This window comes from Atta colombica, unplaced genomic scaffold, assembly GCF_001594045.1.
Source record: "Atta colombica isolate Treedump-2 unplaced genomic scaffold, Acol1.0 scaffold224, whole genome shotgun sequence".
NCBI classification, from domain to species: domain Eukaryota; kingdom Metazoa; phylum Arthropoda; class Insecta; order Hymenoptera; family Formicidae; genus Atta; species Atta colombica.
In genome coordinates, this window is record NW_017259321.1 from 1,301,041 (window position 1) to 1,323,312 (window position 22,272).

The following is a 22,272-nucleotide window of genomic DNA, read 5'->3' on the forward strand; positions in this document are numbered from 1 at the left end:
AAATTAAAATTCCTTGAAATCTTCAAGCTTACTTAAGCGAAAATTTGTTTTGATTATTTTTTTTTCCAGTCATGGATGGACTCCTTGAAACAAGCTCAACAACAATTTGCATCGATGAAAGTTCCGTCGCTCGGTGAGCCCGTTATGAATCTGGCATCTGTCAGTAGGCAACCGAGCACATTGGGTGATGGCGATTTCGAAGTAGAAGAGTATGACAATACCTTTCCAAGAACTCCACGTGGCAGTAGCAGAGCTTCGCACGGCAGCAGTCTTGCTCACAGTCACAGGTACGTGTTGTAGCAAGGAAAAAGAATATTCCAATAAACATCAACTAACAGTAACATTGATATAAGTTACATAATTACATAATAATGATAATTATAATTTCTTATTTATCCAATGATGGCTTTATCTATGATGATGTCATAGATGAAACTCATCGAGTGAAATGATACATTTCAGGTATCTCGTTAACTTGTGATGATCACATAATGACAAATTCAGTAATATAACTACAATGTACAATGACATATGTTTTATGTAAAAGTTATATTATTGGCAAATTATAACTAACAATTATGTTACTGTCAATTAATGATTACTGAATCATGTTGAAGATAATTTATTATTCAAACAAAGCGAAATTGGAAACTTGATATATGCATATATATTGCCATTAAAAATTTTATAAAATCAAGTTTTATGATATCAATTTTTTTTAAATTATGTCCTCCATATTGAATCCATTATGAATTTTTTATTTTTGACCTAAGATTCGAATACAGCATTATCAAAAATTATTCCATAAGACAGATTTAATAAAATTCGAGCAAGAAGTTTGTAATAAAAGGGAGTAATCCAAAATAGAGTCATCAGTCAACGAAATAATAAATAAATAATTAATAAAGGTATATTGTACACATTTATCTTCCGCTGTACATAATGTGACTTGTTGTCTTCAGTGGTAGCATGGAGATGGAAGGTGCATCTCCGGGTAGCAGCAGCTTCCTACCGAGCTACAACCCCAGTAGAAACGTCAGCGTGGATACAAATGAGCAACCGCGAGCATCGAGCTCGCTGTCATCGGAAGAAGGCGGCGAATCCAGCTCCGGGCACAATCATCGAACTATGCACATGAGGTAAAAGAGTGATTCCGCGATCTCATGATGACCAATAAAAATTAATGTTTCTATTAAAATTAATTCGCAAACCTATCAGGCGTTCGTTGATGAATAAATCGCCGACACCGAATACGCTGAGTGTCCACGTGCCGTATTCGAGTCTAGGTCAATCGCTGCCCAATCTGACGCTGGCTACGTCACCACAGACCTCCACTGTATCGCCAACGCCGCCGAATTCGCTACTGATTGTACCGCAGATGACCAAGAGCAAGGACACTCTACTTTCACCAGGACACCGAGGTAGCAATTACCGACGCGAATCTCTCTGCCTATGATTGTCGGATTCTTTCAAGGCTAAAACCTTTCAATGAGAACTCCCTGTCATACCACGTAGTCACGCACGCAGATTAGATCATAAATGCACGCAGATTAGATTATATAAATATATCACATAACATATAAATTACTATTACAAGTACGAATGACCAAGCGCTCCTCTATTTCAAACTATTTTAATGCCGTTTGCTTGTTAGAAATAGCGGAATTGTCATCCAGGGCACAGGTACGAGAGAAATATAATAACATCAAGGTTGTACCGTAGCTTAGTGTAGATTTTATTAAACATAAAATATTGACACACGTGATAGCTAATAGAATTGTTCTAAATGCAGTTATGCTGATGCTCGAGAACTTCAAACAAATATAATTAGTATTTTATTTACTTAAAGAGAAATATATGAGAAGATTTCTGCAAGAATTTTGCTTAATATATATTTATTTTCACAAATCAACCTAATTCATCTTTCTATATCTCTTATTAATTATTATTGTCTAATTCATCTCATTTAAATCCTTAAAATATTTTGTCATAAACAAGAAGAATGCAATATACATTTATTAATTATTTATTTATTATTTCGTTGACTGATAACTCTATTTTGGATTACTCCCTTTTATTTTACAAACTTCTTGCTCGAATTTTATTAAATCTGTCTTATGGAATAATTTTTGATAATGCTGTATTCGAATCTTAGGTCAAAAATAAAAAATTCTTAATGGATTCAATATGGAGGACATAATTTTAAAAAAATTGATATCATAAAACTTGATTTTATAAAATTTTTAATGGCAATATATATGCATATATCAAGTTTCCAATTTCGCTTTGTTTGAATGAAACTCATTAATGCCACGCAGTACTGATTTCCAAACTAATTTTTAAATTCTAATTATAAATCCTATGACATTAGAGCCTTCTTTATAGAAATTACTATAATCTTTAAAATTCATTTTCAACTTTTATGAAAAAAAAACTGAAAATTTTGAAAAAAAACAATTGAGTATTTTTGAAAAATTGAGTATTTTTTCGAATCTTTAGTGTCTTTTTCATAAGGGCGCATCAACGCATTTAAATTTGTGATATCAAGAACTCCTAAGATTCAGCTGTTTTAAGATAATCAAATTCATTTTAAAATTCATTTTAAAATTTGAATTTTAGAATTCTAAACCAGAATCGAATTTAATGACTCCGAAAACCTTCAGAAAACATTAAGAACATTATTTTGTTTGAAATCTTAGGTTTTTCCCTCTGAAAAAATTAAACGAATATTCTCTTTCTCTTTCTTTCTCTCTCACGTATTGATGATGTGTGTCACCAGGTATATCCTATCCACCACCGTCACCGCCGCGAGGTGCTCTCAGACGAGGATTCGCGTTACCACAATCTCGGAATCCGCCTTTGATGAAAACAAGGCACGTAAATGCATCCTTGACACAATCAGCACAAGTAACTATGGGGAGTTCCGACACCGAAGTTATCGAAGAAAGACGAAGAAGGATAGATCCTTCGCAGAGAATACCATCGACGAGCAGTATCGTCGAGGAAAAGGTAGAAATTTTATAATTTTAAGAAAACTAAACTTTTTATAATGGAGAGTTTAGGACATTTTTGTCAAATAATTTGGCATTGTAATTGTTAATTTTGTATAATTTATATTATTAAAATAACTTTTCTATAATTGATTAAAAATTCATTACAATTTAAATCAAATATATGCTAAAGATTACATAATGATATAATTATATAATGATAATACGCTAAATGTTTAAATGAAATTATAGAAAATGATGACAATAAATAACAAGGAATGTTGAAATTCCATATAAAATTTGTATATCAAGTAAATAGTGATAGAATCTATTCAATATAAATGGTTCACGAATCGGCGTTTCATTTTGTAAATCAAAGATCATTATTATATAACACGCGCGCACGCGAAAGTTCTTATAAAAATTAAATAATAGATTAATCAGAATAATTAGAGATTCCTGGAATTATAATTATTCGTCAAATAAAAATGTAGAAAAAAATCGAGATTTAAATTTATTAGTTTTATGAGATTCTTAGTTTAATTTTGTTTATTAACTCCAGATTTTTCATTGTGCTTGAATTTAATATTTTTTGGAACGTTCGATATACAATAACAGATCGCTATTATTGCTCATAGAAATGACCTGCGAATTGACCTGAAAGAAGAATTTTCCAAACATTTGGTGTGGACCACATCGTCGACATGGATGTACGTGATATGTAAAGGCTCGACGTGATATGTAATGTTCGACGTGAAATATAATGTTCGACGTGAAATGTAATGTTCAACGTGGATGTACGTGATATGTAATGCTCAACGAGATGCATTCTTCTCTCTATGTGTGGGTACTGCACACAGAAAATTCGAGGAGCATTGATCTTCGAGGATTGATTGTCTCGCACTCTTTGGAATCCTACAAAACGAGTCAATCAATACATTACAATCGGTAAGATGTCGATACGTTGTACAAATTAACTGATAAGAGGAAAAATGTTTATTATTGTTTCTGAATTTCAGATTGGGGCCATTCGAAATCAACGTGTGAAGTTTATACCACTACCGTATCGCTACTTTTATCTCGTTATCTTCTTGTAATTCGTAGATGTCTCTTTGTAATAATTAAACTAAGTCCGTGTTATCTATGATTAATATCGCATCGTGGCGTTGTCGGCTGCGTGCAATATTAAATACAGATTTCGACTTAGACTTTTAAGCGATGAAAGGCCTACTTAGAGTAACTACATTAAGATTTCATAGTGAATGTAGGGCCGCAGCTAGCGTATAATACGCTTTTTTAAAGAAGTTCATTTAGGCGCCTCACGATAGAACAAAAATCTTTGAAGAATCGAAGAATTGAAAACTGATTTCGAGTGAGGAAATCAGGAATGTGCAAGAGTACAAGTTGGCGTCTTTCTTTCCTTTTTCCCATTGTAGAGGCACAATGCCTACCCAACGACCAAAAAAAGAAAAAGAAGGTTTTGAGAACAATTGCCTTGTTCAGACTTAACGCATTAATGAGAAATAAGAGCGTATAAAGACATCGAAACCTTTAAAAATTTGTAGATTTTAAATCGCTGCGTTCATTCTAAAGAAAAGTCTCAATTTTACGGTGTGATATGTAATCGACATCGCAATTCAGACATCGAAATGGGAATGACAGTTACTTCTGTTTTATTTAGCTAATCAATATTATCTAAAAATTTATTTTATTCTTTATTCATTATTATTTCAGTACTTTAACCGTTTTAGTTTTTAACGAGAAACGATTCAATAACTGTTGTCAATATGTAGTTAACGATCGTGAAGAATGTGTTGCAAAATGAATTGTTTTCCTGGCACATCACTCTTTAAAATTATTATTGAATACTAAAATAATAACATAAATTCATTTATACAAAGCATCATAGAAGCTTTAATTATAGCGGATCAATCATTTAATCGAGAAATAAAATATAACTTTAAACATGTTTAATTCTTTTTTATTTACATATTTTCAAACTTTTTCTTCTCTAATGTCTCTTATTTTTCTCATTTATGTGGCATATCCTTGTACAGTGCGCAATTGATGTACTTGTGCAACGATTTTGGTGGTCACTTAATAGATTTAATAAGTGGGAAGTAATAAATCTCTCTAAGAAATCTTACAAAAACAAAGATCATGGACGTAACAGATGACTGAACGGAAATTATTCGTACAAGGTGTAAAATAAAAGTAAATGGGAAGCCAAAATACGTTATATTAAATAGTTATATTAAGAGTTTCTCGAAGAAATATATGTCAATAGATATGCATCACAATCAAGAACAATAGTAATGTATGTACAGAAATTAATTGCGTCTCAAACATCGAAATGGAGATAGCATTTGCTTTGTTCTTCCACTTTTAATATCCTCTTTGCCTAAAATTATTTTACTTTTCATTCAGTTATCTTGTTACTTCCATGAGAAAAGATTCGAAGTGTTGTGTCAACGTATGTCTGGTTGATTATTAAAAGAAATGGGCCATAGATGGTGCGCTATTTTCTAGCGAAATACGCTTTGGTGAATAAAAGAACAAAAGATAAAAAGAGAAAAATGTAAAAGAAGGATGTTTACTTTCAAGCACAAATCTGATTCGATGGCATCTCACTTCAAGATAAAGAAAACAAGCCTCAACAATCGCGAGATTGATTTTTTTATTCAGTTTCTTGGAATGAATATCGCTATAAATCGGATGTGTATTCAGAGTAAATAAGTACCACCTGCCTAGAGATAACATTAGATACAATAAAAACGCCTGTCTCTCTCTAGAGATAATATTATGTAGAAAAGGATGATAGAGAGAAAGGAAGAGATACAGGAAGAGACAGAGCAATGTGATTTTATATATGAGCACCTGCTGTTCGGTTCCTCTCGTTCCCTCAATTCGTATTGTTTGCTCTTGTAAACTTGAAGCATTAATTATCTTCCACGAGAATATGAATCATATGTATGTACAATTATTCGAGATTAAAATATATAATACATAATTTATTAATCAAGTGCGATTATTAATGTTACCATCCATTTTACAATTCGCGAAGGTTTTGTTTTAAGCAATATTTATATTTTATCGTGTTCTACTAATACTATTGTCTTCTGTAGTTTCTTCAGTTTTGTAAATTTTAAACTATAATTATCGTTCGACAAGACTAACAAATAGTAGTAATAAATTAAATAAAAAACAAATCTCTTTTTTTTGCAAGTATAATTTAATTTATTATATTATATTCGATGAAAATATAGGCGCCCTTTGCAATTTAATGACTCATGCTGATATATAGTCTACATTTAATTTCCTATATCCTCTCATATTAGTTATAGATATTTCTTATATCAACAATTTTCTGAAACGTCTTGAAAATATATTCACTTTCAACACATATACATAATATTCATTTTTATCATTTCTCTTCCATCTGCATAAAATGAAATTATTTATATATTACTATATATATTACTTAAGCCCATAAAAATATTCCTGTCTCATGTATAATTACAAAAAGATCAACGGGGATACGACGGAACAATATGATCGTGAATATATGTAAATATGTTATAACAACGCTTTCTTTAGCACAAATAGACATTTCATGTATATTTTACAGACTATACTTCAACATGTATAATAAAAACATGGAAACATATAGGCTTATCATGACCGCTACAATGAGATACCATTAAAAACTGATTTATTACAAAGTTTATGTCATTTAAAAAAAATTGCTGTGCATCATAAAATATCGAAATAACTAAAATATTAGTGCCTTGTGGATTGAGCATATAGATGTTTATATCGAACAATTAAGCAGTTAATAATATCAACAATTTCCAATTTCCTTTGAACTGGAGACAGGCCGATTAAATTGATTAATAGCCCTTGAAAATTCAATAGAATTCTTAATAACAACTTAGTAGAGCTCTCAATGGTTATATCTCATTAGTTATTATAGCCAAATGCTATAATATATCACAAAATTCGGGTATAAAGCAGAAGCAACAAAAAGCACAAAAATTAAAGAGTCTGCAATCACATGAATAGCCAAACTTTAGGACCTTACACTTAAAAATAACTCAAAATAAAAAATCGCATTCTCGTTGCTTAGTTTTCTGCGTACTTTTGTCATTATACCCAAATTCTAACTCTGCATAAATAAATAATACAATCAATAACAATTGCTAATTAAGATATACGTAATAACGTAATCATAACTGGAAGTGACATTACTGTATCTACCCTGGTGAAATTTTTCTTAGAATTCTTTATATCATTTTTCAGTATTTCTATATAATTTTCAGAATTTCTATGTATAATTTTATAACTTTTTAAAATTCTCGAATTTTTTATATGAATACTTTTCAGAAGTACTGAAACAGTCCTACATATTTTCTAGAATTCTTTATGTATGAATTTGAGGAAATATTTTAAGAATTTTTAAATTTTGCATTCTAATTTCCTAAGAAAACTTATAAAATCTGAAAAAGTTTAAAATATGTTTTCATAAATTTGAAATATGAAAAATTCTTAAAAATATGAGCTGTCAGAATTTTTTCATCAGGGTATTTATGTAAAATATTGGAAAATGATACCTTGATGCGCATCCTGTGTATAATATCATGTCTAATGTTGTTATACGAACAGACACAATCTCTACACTAATATTATACATCGGCTTTCGAGCAGTTTTGCATCATGCAATAAACACTTCTATGACACAGCTTGACGAAAATCATCGTCATTTCATTTAATATTAACACAATTCCGATTTACGGGAATAACTTTCTAAGTCCAAGGTCCGAAAGGGCGACAACGGTGCGTCTCAACATATTGCAACTGACGGAACAACGACGGGTAATAGTAGACCATTGATGCTTCCTGTTGTCACCATAACGAGACGATGATGATGACGGCGATGATGATGATGATGATGATGATGATGATGATGATGATGATGATGATGATGATGATGAGGATGATGATGATGAGGATGATGACGATGACGATGATGAGGATGATGAGGATGATGACGATGAGGATGACTCATCCTGAATCGACAATGGTAGCAAAGTCTGTATGTCTGATGTCAGGCAAGATTTAGCCGTGTGATCGAGATAACAGTTACCAACAAACAGAACCGTTCGTCCTATGAGGATGAAATTCACCCGGCATAATTCCTAAAACGAGAAAACTCCGGAATATCATCACAAATATTTTTAGCATTTTTCTTGCTCAGCATTAATAATATTATTAATAATCTATAACTTTAGTTTATTGAAAATAAAAATATAACAATATTGAGAATATTTTTTTTAAATAATCATACTTACTTGGAAACTGCACGGCGATGGTAAATCCCAATTACATGGACGACGATCTGAAATAGAAATCCGTAGTCAGCAATCAGTAGTCATATCTTGACACGTTCTAGCATCGCTGCGATCATCAGCTAAAGCATCAAGAATATCCAATAAGAGCTCGCGACTTAATTCTCTCAATTTTGGCAGCCTGGCAACCTAAATAAAAGCGATACTTCGTATACATGTTACGGATTCTATACATATTATGGATGTTAATATCGAACATGTGTGTCCAGGATCATTTCTTTACCTCGCTAAAGTGATGAACTATCAGATTGAGGGCATACTTTTTCATATCGATATTTTGCGTCCTCTCAGCTGCCTCTAAAACCGGTATAACATTCTCGAAAGTGACGTTCATTTCGAGATTTTGTTTGCAAAACACTTTGAGTCGATTATTCGTGAAACTATAATATTCCGATGCAGCAAACAGATATAGAGAATCCTCTGGAGGCATCGAGACATTCGCATAATAAATATATTTCAGTAAAGAGTAGAATGAATCGTATGACGGTATCGTCTCGCCAATTTGTACCTATATAAAAGTTTGCTATTTTATAATTGTATATGTGAAATATTGTATTAAAATGGACGCCTTCTCTTGTTTAGCGAGAGATTCATTAGTAATGTGCTTTTTTTTATAAATGACTTACGTTTGCCGTATTATTTCCTGGCGTGGATCGAAACAGTCCTTCAAAGTAACCACATCGTGCCGCGAGGATGGCCTTATGCGCCGGTATCGATCTACCGTTTAACTCCAATGTGATATCACAAAATTCCTGACCGAAGCTCTTTAAAAATGCTTCCATGTCTTGCTCCAGGTTAGTTCCTAACAAGTAAATTTCATAAGAGACTACTCTGATAAACGTGTGTCGCGCATGATACCTACCAGTGACAGATTCGTACTTCGTAATAGTTTTAGTTTGCGGCATTAGCCGTCGCCTGATAATCTCCACCATCAGCGGCTGATCTAAAGTCTCGAACTCCCGACTCATCACGATTAGATTGTAATTATTTTCTTTCACGACGAAACTGAGACAAAAATCCTTTATGAAGTATAATTTCAAGTGTACGGCGTTGCATAATGCCTCCAAGACATTCGTGTGGCTTATAGTTGCTTCGAGATAATTAACACACAACTGTTCTAAGCGTTTCATATGGAACTGCTCGGCGAGGCGATAGACATCTATCATAAGAAGTACGATGCGATTACTCTGTGGGTCCTCAATCTTGTCATCTAGTCTTTTAGTAGGATCGATACGATCTGTATAAATATAGTTCAGCACCATTTTAAAAGCTTCCGGTACAGCGTCTTTTAATTTCACCTGCAACATAATAGCCAAATTTATAAAACCAAGGAAGAAAGAATATATACAAATAGATGTTTATAGTAAATATAATCTATTCTTTTCAGCTGAACTTCTTGCATTATTCATCTTTCCTCTTTTTCTCTCAGTTTTACAGAAAAAAAAGCAAAGATAAACGTAAAAAGTTTAACTGAAAAAACAGACCTATATTTTTTCAATTATATTTTTTTTATCTCTCATCAACTTAAGTAAAATAGAATTCTATATAACTTTTTATTTTTATGTTCTTGCTAAATTGTTTACCTCCAGTAGCGAGGATTCGTTAGTGGGCACATCAATAAGTTTTTGTTTATCTCGTTTTTTGAGCGCTTGTCGAATGAGCGTCCGAAGAAATTGCGAACGCGCCGCCACCATGGCTATATGCGCCGGTATCTTAGTCTCCAGCTCGCCCACTATGAATTCCACATCGCAGAAGAGGCTCAAGTTCAGCAGCCTGCCGAAATCATCGTGTAACGTACATTTGGGATAAGATGAGAACTGGAAGCGGTACATCTCTGCAGAGCGTATGTTATTGTCCACGGTTCCCCCAAAAATAAACATTGCATCTCCGATCACGGCAGCGGCGTGGAAAAGTCGACCGGATGGTACCTGTGTGCATGTATTATTATAAAAATAAAAATTACTTATAATCTCTTGTAACATGTCATTGTGGAAAAAAACATTAGCAAATATACTAAGGATCCAGATTAAACAGAAAACGCTAACAAATCAGCAATTTATTTTAACGAATGTGAATAGCACTGCAAGTACAAATATGTGCAAATTTGCATTAACAAATATGTTCTATCTATTAGCAATTTATAAACAGAAAAGCTTGTTATACTCATTCCGGTTATTATTCGTCTTTACTTTGGCTTGAATTCGTCTTTGTAAGTCATCTTACCTGACTGTCTATGGACGGTAAAATAACATTCCACGTTTGCGTATCGAGATCGTAACAATGAAGATCGTTGGACAAAGCCGAGTCAGCCGTACCACCAAAAACATAAAGATGACGATCAAAACTGACCATCGTGTGACCGTATCGTCTTGCGGGTGGTGGTGGTGCGCCACGCAATATGTGCTCCGTCGATATGCGCGTCCACCTAGAGAAGATAAATTTATAATAGATGGAACATGACTCAATGACTCTATGAATTATGATGTATTACATCGCAGACTATAAAATTTACCGCTTTTCCTTAAAATGAAACTGGAAGAGACTATTAGTTGTCCTAGCTCCACTCTGTCCGCTGAAAACGAACATTGATTCTCGAGCTACTGTGACGGGGAAATTGCAACATGTCGGTGGACGTTCACCGACTTGAACGACCTCCTCCCACGTTTTAATTTCGCCAGGCTGGGACAAATATCGAAGAGTGAAATTAAAACTGCGTTACAAGACTTATACATATAAATTAATATCTGTTTCCACCAGTATATTAACTTTAATTTAAATTCAATTTATTTTTTATCTTTTTCTAATTTTTAGAATTAGAAAAAATAAAGATTAAGTTGAATTAAAATCAAAATTCTACATTGTCTACATTGATTAAATAGGTCTATATTGTCTATATTAATATCATGCATTTATTATACATATATATTTTGGAAATATTTATAAAACACATCTCCTACCAACAATGATATTGTCCACATATCATTCAACCTAGCATTGCCATCATAGCCCGCAAATATCCATAATTTGTTATCATATACAGCGGCACCATGAGCAGACCTAGGTACTGGGGCCCTATAAATACATTATAATTTGATAGGTCTAATAAAAATATCAGAAATGCTAAAATATTAGATATCATATGAGAAAATTCTTGCAATACAAATAATGCTTACTTTCCATCAAATCTCCATGGTGTCCAATGACCAGTCAGAAAGCAATACTCGAACAAATCATTCTTATTACTAAGATTGGAATTGGAGTGTATATCTCCAGTATAACCACCGAATACAAACATTGATGACCCATGGATGACTGCAGAGTGGTGGTAGCGTGGTGCAGGTAGTATGCCAGTAGCTAACGCTCTGCCCCAAGATTTCTCTTTCACATCAAAGCGCAATACATCATTCAGCATCCTCTTACCATTGTCGCCACCAAAAACGTAAATATCATCGTTGTACGCTACCATAGTATGCTTACTGCGTCTGCAAGACAGAACAAAGCATCAAGACAGAACAAAGACAATCAATCAAGTTGTACTGTTGATAGATACTACTGTTGATAGATACTAGATTATTTTGTCAAATCTATCTCTAGAATGCTGAATAAAATTTATTTGAATATAATATATATAGATATAAATCCTTTCTCTTTCTCTCTTTATCATGATATTCTATCAAACTGAATTAACAGTACTTAGAAGATACTTTCCAGCAAGATCGAGATAACAGTGTAACACAATAAATCTATAGGTCTATTTTCTACAACTTAACTAATATATGTTTGAAATTTAAAGTAAATAGACATATGTTTAATATTTGGCAAAAAAAAAATATTCTAATGTAGTTTAGTGCAGGAGTAAAAAATAGACTTATTATATCTTTGTTGTTTGCCAATATTAAATACAAACAAAAATAAAATGATCATACATTACACAGTGTAACACTGTAACCATTTCATTTTTGTTTAACATTGGCAAACAATAAAGATGTAATGATTCAGACGTGAAGATTGGCACGTGGAATATTAGGAGTATGTATGAGGCGAAAAAGGTACACAATATTATCAAGGAAATGAAAAGAATGATATAATGGGTAGATATAATGGGTAATATTAATGAGATTAGATGGCTAGGGGAGTGTCAAATGGAGGAACAAACCATCTTCTACACGAGAAATGAGAAATGACAACATTGACAAGAAGTTGGTATAATAATAAACAAAAGCATGAAACTAGCAGTTATTACTTATATTGCTTGTTCAGATAAAATAATAATTAAAATTAAAATGAAAGGACACTTTTTTAACATTAATATAATACAAGTCTATGCTCAAATCAGTGACAAAGAAGAGGAAAAAATCGAATAATTTTACGAGCAAATTAAAGAGATCCTACAACAGACATGAAATCACTCTTATTATAGGTGATTTCAAACGCAACAAGAATGGTTGAACAAGATATTAACACCATCAGGGAGTTCTCTTGGCAAATGATCAGATCATAGAGAGAATAAGTAAATATATGTATCTGGGCTGCAATTTGCATAAATGAAAAATGTTATCTCGATCGAGATTGAAATGCATAAAGTGCTGTATCAAAAAGTCAAAACAATCTTCATCACAATTAAGATGAAGCCGTTATTGTGTTCCAAGGAATCTTAGTTTACAGCTCGAAAAGAAGATTGTGTGTAATATAGTGTTACATTTTCTCCACACTCCTATATGGAGTTGAAGCATAGATCACCGAAGCTAGCAAGAAAAAACTCTCACTACATTTGAAATGTGGATATACAGACGTATTTTAAAGATTCCTTGGATTCGCCAGATAACCAATTAAGAAATCTGTAGGAAATAGAGAGGACAAGACCAAAGGTGTTATTAACAGAGAGAAAACTAAAATCTTGGCCATCATGAGGAACAACAAATATCAAATGCTACAAAACATCAAAGGTAAAAGAGAAGAGAGCTCCTGGTAGAAGATGTATCCTGATTAGCCAATCTGAGGAAGTGGACTGAGCTCAACAGAACTCTTCAGGATGGCAGTGGATAAGATTAGCTGTAGATAGAATAGCTATGATGATAGCCAACAGGAATGGTATGTGAATAAGGCATATGAAGAAGGCATGTGAAGAAGAAGAAGATTCACTGTGTTACACTGCATCTATATCTCTTGCTGAAAAGCATCCAGGAGTCTGCAGGAAGCAGTAAACGAAGAGACTCATTCGAACAACAAGTGCATCCTGGCCGACTGCCTACCTGGCACCGACGAACTCGGCGCACTCCGGCATGCGTTGCCACCGATGCACCGTCTCGAATGGGCCGAAATTCAGGGTCATTGCATCCGCGCACTCAGCGGTTATCGGCGTTGTCATCACGTTGTCCATTTTCGCACGATCGTGGACGCGATTTCTCATTCAACAGCGGAAGAAACGGACCTTAACCTATGATACTCCTTCGCGTTGGAGTATTAACCCTTGCGCGAAAAGAACGCGCAAGAAGAGCTGCTTCGTTTGCGAATGCTCGACGATTTGATGCTACTTGACGCGCACCGAAAGAGACGGTGAACGCCGTCCGGTCTTAAGCCATCGCACAGAACTTGATGCGCAAAATCGCTTCCGGCACACAATGTCAAAAATATGTATGCCGCTGTGTCGGCCGTGTATGCATAGATCGACAGAATCAATAACCGACGTCCTTCTCTGTCATTCTATCAGTTTGTCCCTTTCCTTCCCACGACACTTTCGTCACCGCGCACCGTGACGTAAAAATATCCCCCTCCCCCCTGCCGCATGCGCTAAGCTCGCCAGCGCGCACGTCGGCATCAATGAAAATTTGCATATAGCTACATGAATTGCATGTATATTATAGCTACGAGAGATCATTCAGAGATCGGGCACGCGAAATCTTGGATTTTTCTCTCTACAAAAAAGAATTGTAAATAAAGTTGATAACTGACAAGTATTTTATAACATCATTCTACTTCGAATTTTATAAATTGCAATTATAATATATCTCTTTAATTACACAATATGACAAAAATCGATTTTTTTTCTCCCATGAAAAAATCAAAGAGATTTTGAAAGGAGATGTAAAAATACCCGTGTCTCAGCATTTTACCAGATCAAGTCGTTAACGTTTTTTAAGTAATCAAATGTCTTTTTTTTAAGTATCATCAAATATCTTTTTATAATACTGCACAGATTTCCCCCCATGAATTCAAAGAGATTCTGAAAGTAGATGTTAGGAAAGCATACCGTTTCAATATTAATTTACTTCGACATTGTCTTCGCGATCTAAACAATAAAGTGACATAAACAAGTAGCAATCACAATCCAGCTTATTTCATGTTCTTGTTCAGTTCGAACGTCGCGGATTTAATTAATGAAATTTCAAACTGTACATTTAAAACAAAATTGAAAATGAAGGAAATATTAAAATAAACAATAATAAATATTCAAATCAAAATAATTATTGCTAGGTGTGCGGTTTATTTGCACCTCCAAGCTATATGCGAAATATAAAAAATTTGTAGCAGAATTTAAAGCTTATTTTCATGTGACGTATAAACCGAATTTGTGGTACGTACCAGAAGTTATGTGCGATTATTATTGTCGATGTTTGCTCAGATGGAAAAATAAATCTCATAAAATTAAATTCATTGCACCAACAATTTGGCTACAACGTACCGAACACGCACCTGAATTATACTATTTTTGCGCAACAAAATTAAAAACTTCTGATTTCCGATACAGTTTCGTGAAAAAATTGATTACGCCAATGTAGAATTCGCCGATTGAGAAGGAAATCACATGCTTGCACTGTTGTTTGTGATACAAAACCGGAATTATACAAATAGCAATCAATCAAATTCTATAATTATAATTATAATTATTATACAAAATTAATATAATATTATTATACAAAATATTATTATACAAAAATTTGAAAATATATAAAAAAATATTCTCAGTTTTTTTGTATTCGGACTCATTGCATAATTTCACATGCAAAAGTGTCAATTATTTATTTTAAAAAATTATATAATTAAAACAATTGTAAAAAATCAATATGAAGCAAATATGATAAATAGCTGCATAAAAAACATTAACGATTTAAGCTAGTAAAACGCCGAGACACGGATATTTTTTTTTACATCTACTTTCAGAATCTTTTTGATTTTTTCACGAGAGGGAATGTGTGTATAATATACAAATAATTATAAGCAGATAATTATTTGCAGATGCTGTGTAATAGTAAAAAAAGTAAACGATTAGATTTCTTTTCTGACAATTATTTTTAATTCTTTCTTGACAACAAAGTAGTTCGAAATTCTTTTGCTTACAGAATTTTATAGAACAAATTATTAATAATTATTTTATAGAACAAAGATATCAGACTGGAACAAGATATAAATATTTTGATCAAGATATAATAATTTTAGATAAATATTTTATAAAAATCATAACACAAATTGCTTACCATATCTAAATAATGAAAGAAGACTTAGAGAGAAAACAGATGTAAGATATTACAAATTTTGTAACTTTGAATAAATCATGAATATATTTTCGTATACAATGTGCGCAACTACAAGAATTCTTGCGTGCGATAAAAGATGTACAATAAACATGATCAACAAATGTAAAATTTATAGCATAAAAAATGTTTAGTAAAAATTGTTTCTTCTCTGTATATATTATATATGTGTTCATTTTAGAATAATTCTTTAAACTTCTCTCTCTCTCTCTCTCTCTCTCTCTCTCTCTCTCTCTCTCTCTCTCTCGAAGACTCTCGAAGAAAAGGAATGGGGAAGATCGGCAAATTATACTTAATTATTAACAAAGATTGAACATTATTTTATAAATGACAAAAGTATAGAGCAGCTTAATAAAAAGAGACGAGCAGTAATGTAAAAGTACGTGAGCAGTATAATATATAATAATGCGTATTCATGTGTGTGTGTATGTGTGTGTGCGCGCGCGCGCGCGCGCGCGTGTGTGTATGTGCTATAAATAGTTGACAAAAACAAATTTGAGTGAAAACGTAAACATTATCTCTACTTTTCTTTTTTCTTTCTTAAGTGCGGTTATTTTAAGGAAGATATATAAGCAATCGAGGAATATGTTCGCACAATGTCATTTGCACAATGTCATATAGGCAGAATATGTACAATTATTTTTCGAGAAACCAAGTTCTCACATCTAAGTATGTGGCAGTGAAGTACTCAAAGCTATCGCGTGTTGCATAAAATACTTCAACAAAAGAATCTCTTTCATCGATATATATATATACTTTTATGCGATTACATACATATAGTTTTTTGGAAAAGTGGGAGAGGATCATAACATTTTTGTAGCTACGTATCACAATTGCTTCAACTAAGAACTCTTGATCTAGCCCTTTCTAAAGATGCCTTTCTATAGTCGCCCAATGCTGAGAATACTCGCTACATATTAAGGATAACTACAGCCACCTATCAAAATTTTTGTAGGACACTTTTTGTAAAGATATCCAGTTTTGCAATATGATCTATGCCTATATCTCAGTTTTTCAATGTAAATTTTACATAAATATTATATAAGTTATATTTAGCTAGTACTAAACTTTATTATTAAACAATTTAAAATTTTTAAAAATATGTATTTGTTCATATTTTGATATATATTCTATCAAAGCATGAACAAATACATTTTTTATTAATATATCAATAAAATTGATATTATATATCAATAAAATTAATTTAATTTAATAATATTATTTAAGATATTTTATCCTTTCTAATCTTTTGCAATGAATGGTCACTATAACTTTGCAAAACTGTCCTTTGTGCTGTTAAATATGTGAATCGGATCATGATCATTAATAAATCATCGATATGTACCTGCAAATCACCGCGAGGCCCTTGTCATCTGAGTATTAAAAAATAAGTTTAAGAATATTGTATAAACTAGAATTCAATACATTTTCATTGCTCTGCGTTGCATCTGCATCGTACTTGGATGTACTAAATTCTTCTTTCCGAATTTTATGTGAAATATTAAACGTCATCTACCATAAACAGTAGCAGTAGAAATGCAATTGAAATCTATTTCGTTTGCAAAAATTACTCTATGCCCTATTGCATCCCCATTTACAAATGATTGAGCGATCAATATGAAATTAACGTCGATCAACGTTGAATTAACATCGATTTAACATTGAGCGAGATTGAATCAGCATCGATTTGACATTGATTGATCAATCATTTCTGACCAGAAAACTTATGTGTCTACAGCCTTTAATGTTACTATTGTAGACGACGCATTACAGTGACTATGACGAGGTACTAGACCAAAGTGTCAATCATACACTGCGCAGATTCGCAATCTTATACAGCAGTTTTCAATTTAATGTTACCATCGCGAAAGGGCTAGTACAGAAAATCCAAGCTAAATCGCTTAATAAATACCAGATGAAAGCGAGACTAGATGAAGCATGTATTACGATTTGTCATGATTATTACAATTCAATACCGAATGCCAAAGTTCTTATTTGATTGGTAATACTGCATATGTTAAACATTTAACATCAAATGTACTTCTTTTCTTTTAGAAATCATTTTTTTAAATAAGTTAAATTTAACCTTCTTATCATTAAGAAAGCTAATTGTTATAATATAAAAATCATATTTCATTCTTCCAATACAAACAAACAATTGTCATGATTAACAATTTAATATACAATTCTCTTTTAGTAATTGAAAAGAATTTGGAATTTACAAATATACTAGTAGAAACTCGCAAATTCGTCTAATTGAATTTGTCTATTGAATACACCGCGGATCGCTATGAAAAAAATTTGTACCACATAGAAAATTCAACATATATGCTATATAGTTCCTTCATAGGAGGAACACAAATGAAATGAATTTTTGTACAATGTAACACGATATTATATAAATAATGAATTGGAAGTGCTATAACGCCAGCCATGGATGATGACGAATCGATTCGCGACTTCGATCTCCGTAATCATATGAGACCTCTACACCGATCGGTATATCCTCTTTCGCCGTAAGTACCAGATGCGGTATTGAATTGACCTCGACGATTCGCGCAATTAAATTACCGGTTCTCGAATGGTTCACCAACCTGCCAAGTTTATCAGTCTCCGCCGTTGCATCAACACTAAAAAATCGATATGAATCAACATGTATATTATACTCTTTTTTTTTTTATCTCGCTCAAGATTATTATAGGATTCCACGATGAGAATGATTATTCTATCAAGATCAAGATTTATTTTACCAATACTGTTGATTACGATGTTGAAAATAATACATATAGCATCCGGTATTTTGATCTTGTGCGTACAATTCCTCACGCTCCTTTGCTTCCCCCTGATTGATCAGCTCGCCGATATATTCCACTACAAATTCGCCTTTGGCAAATTCTCGTGTCGTTACGACACCGCGACCTTTACCCGGAAAGTTTTTTATCTGTAATAAGAAATAGATTGTCATAATTTGTTTCAGTATATTATTTGAAAAGTACCAATGTTCCTATCAGGTTATATTTACTTCTAAACCATTTTCCACTTGACAAAGAACCTTATTTTCTAAATCACGTTGTTTCTCTTCTAATACAATCTTCTTGCTCTTTCTTACACTACGACGTACTGGAAAGTAGTCGGTAATCGAATGATTTGTTTCACCATTCACTGGCTTTGACAAACGATGATTGACGGACTGACAGCAGGTTCCTTTTTTACGTCCACGTTGAACTGGTTTTTTCATAACTTGTAGTGGACTAAGTAATGTAATCACAGGTTTTATATTGGTAGTAATTGTAGCTCCTTCATCTAAATCCTCTGTTGGCATTTTTATTCTATGTGGCGTAGAAGGCGTACGAACTGGAACAGCCACTGGTGTCTCTAAAAAATCAATATTTTTATATATCATAAATTAAATTAAAAAGAAAAAATTAATATAAATAAAATTGCGATTATATACCATCAGTTTTGAATTGTTCTACATAAGTAATCTCTTCCTTCACTTGAATACAAGGTGAAACAGTTTTTGCATTATCAAAAAGATAATGGGTAAGCAGATTTTTGCCTGTTATAACTTCATTATTAGAATCCTGTAAATGAAATAATATGAAAAACATTGTAATACATATGATTAGAAATATATTTTGAAATTTATTTATTTATTCACAGAAATTAATAAAAAAAACAAATATGTTTATAACATATTATAAATTTTAATCCAATATACTTACTTGATTATGAGTTTTATGTTTAGAAGATTTGCATGTTTCTAATATGGATTGTTTCTTGACTGTATCAAATTTATTTGTTATTTGTTTGGTAGTATTCAGCTTATTTTCATTTTTCACTAATAAACTTGTATCATTACTTGTTAAAATCTTTGTATTTTTTTCTGTGCCATTTTTCCGTTTTCCTGTGTTAATTAATAACATTTAAATTTCTGAGTTTGATAAAATATAATATTAAATATTTTATAATCAATTATATGTACACATAAAAAATATTGAACAAAAATTATAAGAAATAAATTTTACTTATTGTGTTAACATAAATAATAATATTGACAAAATTTTAAATAAAATTTACAATTTTAAAGAAATTATTGTTTAAGGTTGTTTGGAACATTAGAAGATGAAAAAGAAAAAAAAAAGAAAGAACGATTCAACGAGTGAAATCGATCTGAAACTTATAGAGTGGCTATAAAGCTACAATTCAAAATTCGCGAGACATCAAGAAAACGAAAAATGTAGAAGAATCTGTAAGAAAATCACGGTTGAATCTCACTGCTCCACGCGGAATCGTCGTACAGAGACTGACATCCTAATTATCGTACTCCATGTTAGTTTATAGTTTCTAAACCCAATGCTCTAGCCCAGTAAGCGGAGTTCCGCGTGTCGCGAGAATGACGAGGAGAGTCGTTATCGTTTGTACGTCAGCATCGCGAGAGAATTTCGATCATCGTATCACGATATTAACAAATTGCAGGATTCAACGCATCAAAATCGACGATAAACGTCGCGCGCCGAGACGAGAGCGGGACGGTCGCGGGCGGACGGGAGGGTCACGAGAGAGCGGCCAAGCGGTGGAGGAGAAAGGGTAGCTGGAACGCGTCTCTGCGACAGCGTTCAAGATGGAGCAAGGGAGGAAGAGAGACCCACGGAAAACATAACCCCTACCGCGCGGCCGGTGCAGAATGCTTGAGTGAGAGGATCGTCGGATAAAGTGTCCTTACCTTTCACAGTGTCGACGACACGATTTCCCACGCGGTGGGACAATGCGCGAGTCGTCCTAGGCATAACGAGCCACAAAACGAGCAACGAAGTAACTGAAATGTAACCGACTATGATGATCAGTACTCGCAATGAGGGGGGCGATGAGACGATGCGACGCGACGCGACGCGTTTCGAGACGTCCCCTCGTCTCGTCGACGTCGCGTCGTTTCACGAGCGATGCGAGCCGCCGTGTACGAAAGTAAACAACCGAGAACGTGGTTCACAATCTTCTACAGGCGTGAATACGACGAGCGATATTGCAAACAGCACTGACTGAGCGACATGCCGCCATGTTGCGCCTAATACGTTACACACAGTGGCCGCGTCACGGCGGTTAACGACGTCCAATAGGAGAGCACACTTTCTGGGAATCTCGACTAGAGATCACTAGAGATAAAAATATCCCTAAAAAACAGTGCTTCTTATTGGAGCGAATATCAATGGTACAGTCAACACGATGTTGCAAAGCATGTTATAAAGCGTTTTTTAATTGGTCAGTTTGTAAAATTCTTTCTTCTAATTGATCCATCAAATACTTCAAAGCATTTGTAGCGAGACTTTGATCACAACCCAAATACAACGCGAATTTTAAATTTCTGACATTGAAGCGTTTTGATACCGAAGCTGCATTTTATTTACGCTCGCAAGCATCGTTTGTTCTTAATTGATAAACGATAAACGATAAAATGATTCTACGAACGTTGTGAGCGTTAAGAGGAACGTAGCTCGAAAAATAATCTTATTATATTTATATTACTTCACCTGAAAAAGATGTTGTTTTCATACATATACCGATTACCGATTACTGCGAAAAATATTATCCAGCAAACGAAAATGGATTAAAATAGATTGAAATTTTTTTCTATCCGAATGCGTATTTTAAATATAGCAAATACTTTTTGTTGGATTTAGTTAGATTCAATTGGATTGAAAAACTGCATTTCCTATTCAAAATTTTGAATTGAACAGTATTCACAATTGTATGTTTTTGTATAGAAAAAGCTAATATTATTTTTAGATTGAAAGACATAGAGATATGCTCTATGCAATTTCTATAAATGAATAATGCATTCAGGATTGAAAAGCATTCAATTTAACATTCGTGAATCAATATTTCTGAAAATATGAATTCATTCAATCCATTCTCGTTTAGGTATTACAGTGAGAAATAACAATAGAATCGATTCGATGTCGAATTGCTTAATTCAAACTGGATGCAAGCACAAACAACAGAGCAGCAATCATCAAAGCGATATTTTTTACGCCATTGTAAATATCGCTGATTGGTTGCTGCTCTGCTGCTTAATTGCTGCGTCTAATCTGAATTAGGCATTAGATAATTTTGACGTCGAATCAACATCGATTTGCTAATATGTACAACCGGTCACAAAAAAGTTGTAACATCTTTTGTTCGATGAATTTCGGAATGCAGCTTGCTCATCGAGCGATTAATTCTTATTCATGGATCCACAAATAAGAATCAATAGCTCAGTGATTAGGCTGCATTCCGAAAACCATCGAAAAAAAGTATTGCAACCTTTCTATGATCGGCTGTATATATATATATATATGTATATAT

The 22,272-nt window shown here is 33.1% G+C and overlaps 3 protein-coding genes across 6 annotated transcripts in view; 1 reads left to right on the top strand and 2 right to left on the bottom strand.

The window, feature by feature from the left end:
- LOC108688039 (pleckstrin homology domain-containing family G member 5-like) overlaps positions 1-4,577 on the top strand; it is a 110,918-nt gene extending 106,341 nt beyond the window's left edge. For 2 of the 3 annotated variants that reach the window (XM_018194117.1, XM_018194119.1), the window contains 6 exons: positions 70-287; positions 963-1,139; positions 1,219-1,424; positions 2,780-3,009; positions 3,629-3,938; positions 4,010-4,577. In XM_018194117.1, the coding sequence (XP_018049606.1) occupies positions 70-287; positions 963-1,139; positions 1,219-1,424; positions 2,780-3,009; positions 3,629-3,634 (837 nt within the window). In that variant the 3' untranslated portion in view covers positions 3,635-3,938; positions 4,010-4,577. The remainder of the gene's footprint in view (positions 1-69; positions 288-962; positions 1,140-1,218; positions 1,425-2,779; positions 3,010-3,628; positions 3,939-4,009) is intronic. The other variant, XM_018194118.1, reaches the window with a different exon arrangement.
- A 3,410-nt stretch (positions 4,578-7,987) lies between these two features.
- On the bottom strand, positions 7,988-13,991 carry LOC108688000 (leucine-zipper-like transcriptional regulator 1). Of its 2 annotated transcripts, XM_018194057.1 has the most exons (11): positions 13,648-13,991; positions 11,569-11,877; positions 11,353-11,467; positions 10,908-11,074; positions 10,619-10,820; positions 9,979-10,323; positions 9,258-9,693; positions 9,022-9,197; positions 8,619-8,903; positions 8,339-8,524; positions 7,988-8,185 (listed from the first exon to the last, which is right to left on the bottom strand). In XM_018194057.1, the coding sequence occupies exons 1-10, from the start codon at positions 13,803-13,805 to the stop codon at positions 8,405-8,407; spliced, it is 2,313 nt and encodes a 770-aa protein (XP_018049546.1). In that variant the 5' UTR covers positions 13,806-13,991; the 3' UTR covers positions 7,988-8,185; positions 8,339-8,404. The 2 variants fall into 2 exon arrangements, with proteins under 2 accessions (XP_018049546.1, XP_018049545.1); XM_018194056.1 differs by having other exon boundaries at positions 9,022-9,693.
- A 4,220-nt stretch (positions 13,992-18,211) lies between these two features.
- On the bottom strand, positions 18,212-20,991 carry LOC108688020 (histone-lysine N-methyltransferase pr-set7). The gene is made up of 6 exons (XM_018194084.1): positions 20,654-20,991; positions 19,653-19,834; positions 19,382-19,511; positions 18,950-19,302; positions 18,678-18,868; positions 18,212-18,557 (listed from the first exon to the last, which is right to left on the bottom strand). The coding sequence occupies exons 1-6, from the start codon at positions 20,715-20,717 to the stop codon at positions 18,347-18,349; spliced, it is 1,131 nt and encodes a 376-aa protein (XP_018049573.1). The 5' UTR covers positions 20,718-20,991; the 3' UTR covers positions 18,212-18,346.
- Positions 20,992-22,272: the final 1,281 nt, after the last annotated feature.